Source organism: Brassica napus, unplaced genomic scaffold (genome assembly GCF_020379485.1).
Source record: "Brassica napus cultivar Da-Ae unplaced genomic scaffold, Da-Ae ScsIHWf_2358;HRSCAF=3044, whole genome shotgun sequence".
In the NCBI taxonomy this organism is placed as follows: Eukaryota; Viridiplantae; Streptophyta; class Magnoliopsida; order Brassicales; family Brassicaceae; genus Brassica; species Brassica napus.
Window position 1 is genome coordinate 82,253 of NW_026015717.1, and position 9,686 is coordinate 91,938.

Genomic DNA, 9,686 nt, shown 5'->3' on the forward strand with positions numbered 1-9,686 from the left:
AAAACAAACACAAAATATATTAACCTATCATCTATTACTACATAACACATTAAAAACACCAAATAATGATCTTAACAAATAAAAACGACAACATAATTACATTATCCAAAAAATCATGTTCTAGCAATAATAAAAACAATATTTCGCGCAAAGCGCGGACACCCCCTGGTATACTACTAAAATCATATTAAAAGAAATAGAGAAATAATCGGATAGTTGAGCTCTTCTCCATCCGTTCATACCATCTCCATAAAATCGGAAAGTTTTGACGGTTCTCTTTGTGAAACCGGCGAGAATTACGGCGCACCTACTTAGATCCTTGGAGGAACCAGAATAAAACGACTTTGTAATAATAAAGATTCAAAGACTGTATATAGCCCGCGCAGGCCGGCGTAGCAGATGCCAAACCAGTGGTCACATTCATTAACAGTGGTTCCAACCAATGTCTTTACAGACGAATCAGTTCAACATAAAGAGAAATAATATATTCCTTAATTTTTCCTTCAGGATGTGTTAATCCTTCACCGTAGCCGTAGGCAACGTTGGTCATGCGTGCACAATTGATGTCTTCCTTGAGAACTCTCCTTGGCACATCTTTTATCGTCAAGAACTCTTCGTTCACTATTTTTTCGTTGTGTACACGCATTTGATGAAGCTTCTTAAAAGCTTCGCCTTTTGTAACTCCATATTGCTTCATATAACAGTTGACACCAGTAGTTACATATCCTCTACTCATGTCATCCTAATCAAGTCACACAGAAGTTTTTATTAAGAGACAGAAAATTTTCATGAAAATAACACAAACTATATTTTTTTCTATTTCCTTTACATGAATTTTAAATTTTACCCATCTAACCTCATAGTTAAATTTACAGAACGAAACATTTTTTTGTACCTCGAAACCGGCCATGTCATTCATCGGACGCCCATTTATAGATAATGATTGGATAACTTTGGGTCTTGATCTGAGCCACTCATAGGTTTCCTTCGTAGCAATATGTCCCATACCCATCAAAGTGCCTGCCATAGTCGCATACATCGTGATCTCAACCTCGCCAACCTCCATATAATCCTCAAAGCTAGGCACATGAGAGATTTGCGCCCATTTGGCAAGGTCAAGGTTTGATTTCACGAGTCTTTTGAACTGCGGGCTCAAAAATATATATAAACACGTTATATTAGGAACTTTCACGCATGGTTTATGAGAAACTTAGAGCACCATTAGAGCATGGTTAACCCGAGTTTTTAATATGAGGTTCTTAACCATGATTTGACATTTTTTCTTTACACCTTTCGGCTAAGAATCGGCTCTTAGGACATGTTTATTGGGGGGTTTTTAGGGTGAGGTTCTTATCATAATATAAGAACCGTTTCTTAAATTACACAAAGAACCCCACCCTAAGAACTATCCAATAAATATGGTCTTAGAGCATGATTAATGGTGGGTTCTTAGGATGAGGTTCTTAGCGGAATATAAGAAACCGTCTATTAACTTTTAACTAAAAAAACTAAGAATCGGCTCTTAAGTAAGATATTTAAGAACCGGTTCTTAGTTTTTTAGTTAAAAGTTAAGAAACGGTTTCTTATATTCTACTAAGAACCTCATCATAAGAACTTCCCATTAATCATGCTCTTATATCTCTTATTTAAAAGACGAATCTTAACTTTTCTTAGTTAAAAGCTAAAAAACGGTTCTTAGCCGAAACTAAGAACCCCATCCTAAGAGTCCGGGTTAATCATGGTCCTAGTAGGTGATACCTTCCCAGAGTACCTCAACAATATTCTATTATAATCAATTCAAATTTTAGTTACATTTTATTTGTAAAAAGTATAGACCACTAATGCCCTTCATTGCTAATGCCCTTATTATTTTGTTGTATAGAAATTGGGCTAAAAACCCTTCACTGCTAATACCCTCAGAGCACTTCCATTGGGAAGTTCGTACACATTAGAGTTCTAAACTTTCATATATATATATATGTATGTATATATTATGTATACGTATATAATTGTGGGGTCCATTATTTTATAGGAAATCCAATCTAAAATTTCTCTAAACAAATGTTTTAAGAAATTTTGGGTTAGATTTCTCGTAATGTAATGGACCTTACAATTACATACACATACATATTCATATATGAAAATTTAGAATTCCAATAGACAGAATTTTCCATTGAAAATGCTCTTAGAGCACTTGCAGTGGTTGCTATTTACAAGGAGTCTCTCACCGTAAAAATATTAAAAAGTGAATTGTAGGAGAGAGGGAAATAATATTTTCAGAATCGTTTCTTTATGAGGAACTTTTGTCTGACATTAAAGAAACTGTAAATCCACATGTCATTTATTCATTGTACAACACTAGTTTTTACTTTTTAGTTTTAATTATTCAATTTTAATTATCTTCACAAATTAATATAAAAATGTTAAGATACTCTATGTAAGATATTTACCACAAATGATGTTTCTTAGTATTGAAAAGTTTGTGAATAACTCTCAAATCAAATTTGAAAAAATATAAAAAAATTGAAACTAATTGAATAGAATATCTGCTTTTAGATTTTGTATATTTATTGTGTGAAGAAATAATTACAACTACTTACATTCTTTTTATATTTTTCAAATTTTTATATTTATATTTTGTACACAAACTATCACATCTATTAAACTTCATTTTCTTAATCCTAAAAATATATCATACATCTGAGGCTGCCCTATATGCTAATCTTGATAGTGAGTTAATCCGCCTAGCTAATAAATGTGATTTTTTACTTACTTTCAAAATTAATAAAATAAATAAAATAAACAAAGGATAATCAATTTAGGGCCGTTGGTGCCGGCCAGTGTTAAAAATCCCAGAATAATCAGATTATATATCTAGTTATAACCGTTTGTTTATGTAGCAGGTAGAAGTTAATAAAATCAATAATAATATTTTGTAGAACACAGGAAAGAAGTTGAAATAGAACACCGAAGAAACTTGTCTTTTTATTAATAGTATAATCAATATACGAAATCTAAAAGCAGATATCCGCTTCAATATATAGTTTCACTTTTTTTTTTTTTTTTTCTAAATTTGATTCGAGAATTATTCACAACAAAATACTAAATTTAGTAATTTTCTTATATATTTCATCAATAATAATTGTTCTGAAAACTGAATGGTCGATTTTTAAAATAAAAGATATCAACTACTCCAGTTTGTCCAAAAAAAAAAAGATATCAACTACTCCAGTAAATAACAGTATATTAAGGTATTAAAATGTTAAAAACCAAAAGCTTATTTTGATGGTGATGCTTTTAAAATGCTTTGATATAAATGTATACAGTTTACCAATGAGTTTTGATTGGTTACCTCTTCTATTGCACCTTTCACGCTGTAATATCTTCCTTCTGACCCCACTTCTCCTTCAAAATCTTTGAATACATCCAAAATAAATGTAAACACGAATTTCAAATAATCTGGTTGTGTATCCATGTCTTTATCAGGAGCCCATCTTGTACATCATAACAATCATTCTTATCCTCAGTATCATCATCAATATGATTGTTAATTATGTTGATTTGCAACATGTAGCGTGTACCTTTCTAGACTATTGGCGAGGTTTTCAGCTTCAGAGATAGAGGCATATCGATCGAAGGTGTCGTCGGTAATGGTTTCGACCGTGTAGAACTTAGTCAACATAATCCTCGCACTTGAGAATTGTGGCTCAAAATACATCGATATCACAAAAAAGTGTAACTCCACGATTCTGTCTCTGAAATAAGGTGGCAACTTAGATGCAAAGTCGAGCTCCTTGTACCATCTTGCATTCAAGAAAAGACATATTTATATATGATGATTGATGAAAACAAGGCGAAAATGCTTCAAAGGTTCTATTTAAAATCCTATAAAAGACTAGTAACTGATGAAATTATGTACTTTGTAACCATTTTGAGCTCCTTAAGGTATGTAAGCTGTAGTAACTTGAAATTGAGCTTGGAAAACTTGAGTAGTGTCTCGTCATGGTCTTCTTCTTGTTCGTAGAATGAGACAAATTCCATAGCAACTAATATCTCCATATTCCAGTGTTGAGAAAGACCAAGAGCATTCTGTATAAGCCTTGAGAGATGAGGCCTTACTTGTCCTGCCAACGACTCCATATGTTTCATTGTGAAACTCAGTGCTTCGTCCATTATATAATCTCTTGTCGTCCTCAAATGAGCGGCTTCATACAAGCTCAACATGCCCTTCGCATCCTTGGCTAAGGAGTCCATAAACATTCCGTCATCCCCTTTGAATCTCTTGAACGCATCTATATAAATCAGAGATTGTAAGTTCTTGTTCTATCTTTCAATCAAACATCTAGATGAACACGTACGCTAGTTAATGTGTATCAAAATTAATAAAATAAAATAAAAGCATGAACAACTTACCAGCCGACATGTTGTAACCATATGTTCTGAAAACCCAAAAGAGGATGGAGATTGTGTAAAGTTCATGTTCATTTGCAATCATATCATCTATCTTTTCAAAGGCGTGTGCCAAGGTCTTTTCGATCTCTTTCTCAAAATGATAGGCAACGCCAAGACTGGTCATCAAATAGATCAAAAGTACTTTCCTCTTCGCGGAGCCATGACCTAATTCTGCTGGGGAAGAGGACATGAGCATGTCCCTGACGTTGGGCTTGATTTCTTCAAGTTCGCTTGCAAAGACATCGAGTTCCTATAAGAATCTACGCAAGTCAGTAGCCTATTTTGTTAAACAAACAATTTACCAGGTATAACAACACTAGCTAGTAAAACCAGACCCGGTCCTGGGCAAAGCCTAACGAAACATTGGCCTTAGGCCTCCAAAAATTTTGTTAAACAAACAAATATTTCAAATTCGATATCTTTTAAAAAATGAAACAAAATATTGTCAGATTATATTACGTTTTGAAAATTAAAAAAAAAAGTATAAATAAATAAAAATAATCGTAGTTGCAAAAACAAAAAAGTCAAAAAAAATTAATACCATAAACAAAACATTAAGGTGTTGACTGGTTTCCCCGCTACCACCCGCAAACGCAGCTTTTGCGGTTGGTAGCGGTTGACAGCGTTTCGAAACAATCAAATGAACCGATTTGTACCACTTCAAACCACTTTGTACCGCTCAAAATCAAAAGCTCCTTCCCGCAAGCGTTTGCGGTTGCGGGCGGTTGCGGTTGAAAAAAAATAATAAATACTAAATTAGATTTAGATTTCATATATATCCTAAACTAATCCACATCACGTACATCTACCTATATATCCTAACTAATCCATTTTTAATTAACGTTATATATGTGTATATTTGATAATATCTCATTCACGTTAACCTAATCCAGTATCAATCCATTGAAATCATGGCTTTCCAACCAAGAAGAAAGTCAAGAGAACAACGTAAGTGGACTATGCTTTTATTCCTGTTTATTGTTTTATGATTTCTGATATGTTTTGTTGTTTAAATTCTCTGAATGACCAGTATATCATTCATATATATATATTTGTATGTTTCGTAATTGGATATATGTTCACCTGGTCTTTGAATAGAAACTACAATGGTCAGATGAGATGACTCGTTTCTTGTTAGAACTGATAACGCTGGAAAAACAAGATGGAAATTCTAAAGGAAAAAACTTGAGTGAGCAGGGAAAGCAAAATGTTCTCAAAGAATTTAAAAAACAGTTTCCAGTTGCGATCACTTGGAACAAAGTGAAAAACAGACTTGATACTTTGAAAAAGCAATATGAAATCTATCGTAGAATTACTTTTGGGTCAACTGGTCTTGGATTTAATAGAAGAACAGGTAGTATTGATGCACCTGAGCATTGGTGGAAAGACAAAATCAAGGTACACATAAAGCCATGTTTTCACGTTACGTTAATTTTCTTGTTTTATATATTTTTTTTTAGTGATTATTTGTTTTTATTTCTAAGGCTTACCCTGAAGCTTCGAAATTTCGCTCACATCCGTTGCGTTTTATACCGCTTCTTGACGTGGTATTTCGAGATGAAACTGTCGTGGTTGAGGAGTCATGGCAACCAAGACGTGGTGTATATCATCGTACTCCACGAGTTGAGTTAAGTGATGAAGAAGAAGTTCAGATTCAAGATTCACATGATCTTGATCTTATGGAACAAGATGACACAGCCTGGTTAGAAACTCCAATGAAAGATACTCCAAATGTTATCGAGACAGATCCTGTAATGCCGTCACAACAAAGTATGAAAGATACATCTCGCCGAAAGCGTAAGCGCAATCCAGTGGACTCCACGCTCGATCGTATTGCTGCGACCATGGAAGACCGAAATGGTATTCTAGAACAGATGGCATCATCTACATCTAAATCAAAGTCAACAAATGCAACTGAGGAACGTATGGCTCTTGTTGTCAAATGTGTGAGAGGATTACCTGATCTAATTCCAATGACATAGCTATATTGGGCATCACTTGACCTTATTGCAACAAATGATGTTGTGCGGGCTTATTTATGGCTCTTCCTGATGATGAGAAACTACCTTTTCTGAAACGTCAAACTAAGGAGTCCCGTAACGATTTTTTTGATGATTAGCTTTAGTTGTTCTTTTCATAGGAATTTTGCTTTCATGTTTGCATTTTACTTTTGACAATGAGTATCTTCTTTTGGTTTTGTTTGATTTGAGTTTTCGGTGGATTCTTCTGAGCTTACTTATTTATTTATTTATTGAAACTTAGATGACAAAAGTTTAATTTGTTTCAGGAACCAAGTAACGTGGAGTTGAAAACAATCATGGAAACTATTGATGCTGATGACCAGGCTGTTGAAGCCATCTTATGTATTGAGCGTAGTCGTTTTTCCTTTAGAGAAAAATTAAGAACGGATCCTGAACGTGGGCTACGTATAATGCATCAACTGATGTATGAGAGCGACACACAATGCCTCCATGTTTTACGTATGAAACAAAGAGTGTTTCTTAAGCTCTTAAATACACTAAAGTCATACGGTCTTAAAGACTCTCATTGGGTAAAAGCTGAGGTTGCTTTAGGTATGTCTCTCAAGATTTTGGGACATAACCCATCACAAAGGAGCATAGCAGCAGAGTTCCAAGTCGCACAATGGACTGTTACAACAAAATTTAGTGATGTTATTAATGCCCTATGTTGCTTGCATTCAGACATAGTTTCATGGAAAAGAGAAGAACTGAATGAGACACCACCATGAATCATACATGATAAGAGGTATTTTCCTTATTTTGAAGATTGTATCGGGGCCATAGATGGTACTCACGTTCGTGTACGTGTTGGTGGAAATAAAAAGATCACATATTGGAACCATCATAATTATACTTCAATGAACATACTGGCAGTGTGTGATTTCAATATGAAATTCATATATACACGTATTGGAGTTCCGGGTCGTGCACATGACTCAAAGATATTGACATATTGTGCACGTCATGATAACTTTTTCCCATTCCCAAAGTCGGGGAAATACTTTCTAGTTGATTCAGGCTATCCTAACAGAAGAGGTTTCCTAGCTCCATATAGAGGTGAGGCCTACCATCCAAATCATTTTGCTGGACGTCGACCAACCACTGTACGAGAGATGTTTAACAACAGGCATTCCTCTCTTCGGTCAATAATTGAAAGGACGTTCGGAGTGTGGAAGGGAAAGTGGTCTATTTTAGAAGGTCGTGTTCGCTATGACGTCGATATGCAAGAAAAAAATTGTTGCAGCAACTATGGCGTTGCATAATTTTATTCGAGATTCTAATATAGATGACATCGACTTTAATGATGCCGATGAAACAGAGAATTATGAAGCTGGTCTTGAAGGAAACACATCTCCATCTCATGATGATCATGGAGTTGATCGAAATTATGATCCGACGGCTGATGCGTATATGTCAACTATTAGAGATGATATAGCAAGAAATATATGGGATGATCGTTAACTTGTGGTCAGCTTGCCAGTTTTTCTTTAATATATCTTTTTAAAGTTCTGAAAGTAACCATGTTTTAATTTTATTAGAACTCTAGAACGTATATTTATGTCTTCTTTGTCAGTTTTCACTTTCTTTTTAACATTTGGAGAGTTTATTATTTATGGAACTTCATTGGTTTTTCGTTATTCTTCTGGCTCATGCTTTTCTTATGCTTCTTGTTATGTCTACTTGGATTGATGTTGCTTGTTTTTAATTAATCAATCTTGTGTATATATTCGAACACAATATATCAAAACCAGTATACACTTGTACGCTAACCAGATATACACACTTGTGCGCCAAAAAGTTGATTACCGAAACGGCGGGAAAAATCATTACCCGCTAAATATATAGTTAGCTAGATAAATATAAAATATTTGTTTACCAAAATTTAAGATATGCATCTATCCCAAAAACATTTATGCTTATCTAATAAGCTAGTATAAAAATTGATCGATGTCAAACAAATACACAATTTGTAGTTGGTAGCACACATTCTTTTTAGCGACAAAAGAAGGTAATTCTAGTCTTCTTTTATTGTTAACTTTTGGCTCTGTTTTATATTTTTATCAGTCAAGTTCATTTGTTTTCTAAATGAGTTTTTATACGATCTAATGTTAAGAATTGATAATTATGGCTTCACAAGATATTTTGGCTTCTGCTTCGATGACGGTATGCTATTTACTATTAACTTTGTCTTTATTGGATTGCAAAGAGTAAATAAATTCACTATGTCTTGGTTTTCATAAAGTTACATGGACGAACGAGATGACACATACATTACTTGAATGTATAATTGTGGAGAAACAGAGCAAAGATGAAGGCAACAGATTTTTTAATCTGTTCCAAAAAGAAAATATTGTCAAGAAGCTTAATGAGCAATTTGGAATAGAGATGAGTTGGAAGCACGCTAAAAATCGTTGGGATTATTTGAAGAAATTTTACAATATGTATAAGATGAATCCAGAAAATCCACGTCTCGGAACAAATTTTTTTGAGTATGTTGCACAGCTTGATGAAATATTTGGTGATTATTAGAATGCATGAAACATAATCATGCCATAATTTAATTGTTTTTAATTATTATTTATTATTTTGTTATTGGATTTTAAGTTTATTATTTTTAATCAAATTTTTTTATAATTATTTTTTTGTCTATTAAATATTCTTTATTAGTTATTTTTATATATGTGGGTGGGTGGGTAAACCAGTCAGAAATGATCCGCAAACGCAACAATTTTAAATGTTGTGCCAGTCATACAAAACGCTTAATAACGCTAGAAACCGCAACCACCCGCATCCGCAAACTCCCGCAACAGCAAACGCAACCGCTGCGTTTGAACCAGTCAGACCCTAAACTCTAAATCTAACCCTAAACCCTTTGGTAAACCCTAAACCCTTTGATAAATTTTAAATTCTTGAATTAAAAAAAATATATTTTTAACACAATCAACAAAACACTAAACCCTAAATCCTAATCCTAACCCTAAACCTTGGGTAAACCCTAAACCCTTGGATAAATCCGAAACTCTTGGATCAATCTTAAACCCTAAGATTTATGATTTTGCAAGAGTTTAGGGTTTTAACTAAAGGTTTAGGATTTAATATTTGTCGCAGCGTTAAAAAATACTTTTGAAAAACAAATTCTTTTTTTTTGGCGATTAAAAATCTTCTTTTTTGTGATTAATAAAATTTTTATTTTAAAAAATATAATAATAATTA

The 9,686-nt window shown here is 33.6% G+C and overlaps 2 protein-coding genes across 2 annotated transcripts; one reads left to right on the plus strand and one right to left on the minus strand.

Annotated features, from left to right (window-relative positions):
- Positions 1-334: 334 nt before the first annotated feature.
- On the minus strand, positions 335-8,275 carry LOC125600663 (putative terpenoid synthase 7). Its single transcript, XM_048773286.1, has 6 exons — positions 4,414-8,275; positions 3,920-4,292; positions 3,582-3,803; positions 3,353-3,494; positions 896-1,144; positions 335-742 (listed from the first exon to the last, which is right to left on the minus strand). The coding sequence occupies exons 1-6, from the start codon at positions 4,646-4,648 to the stop codon at positions 449-451; spliced, it is 1,515 nt and encodes a 504-aa protein (XP_048629243.1). The 5' UTR covers positions 4,649-8,275; the 3' UTR covers positions 335-448.
- On the plus strand, positions 5,572-6,434 carry LOC106421058. The gene is made up of 2 exons (XM_022706871.1): positions 5,572-5,758; positions 5,950-6,434. The coding sequence occupies exons 1-2, from the start codon at positions 5,572-5,574 to the stop codon at positions 6,432-6,434; spliced, it is 672 nt and encodes a 223-aa protein (XP_022562592.1).
- Positions 8,276-9,686: the final 1,411 nt, after the last annotated feature.

Bases quoted from the DNA above. Each gene is read 5' to 3' on its own strand.
- LOC125600663 (XM_048773286.1), bottom strand. From the start codon at position 4,648: ATGCTCATGTCCTCTTCCCCAGCAGAATTAGGTCATGGCTCCGCGAAG. The intron at 3,804-3,919 runs GTACATAATTTC...CTTGAATGCAAG, and splicing joins GAGCTCAAAATGGTTACAAA to ATGGTACAAGGAGCTCGACT. The intron at 743-895 runs GTACAAAAAAAT...TGACTTGATTAG, and splicing joins ATGACATGGCCGGTTTCGAG to GATGACATGAGTAGAGGATA.
- LOC106421058 (XM_022706871.1), top strand. From the start codon at position 5,572: ATGACTCGTTTCTTGTTAGAACTGATAACGCTGGAAAAACAAGATGGA. The intron at 5,759-5,949 runs GTAGAATTACTT...CTTACCCTGAAG, and splicing joins AAAGCAATATGAAATCTATC to CTTCGAAATTTCGCTCACAT.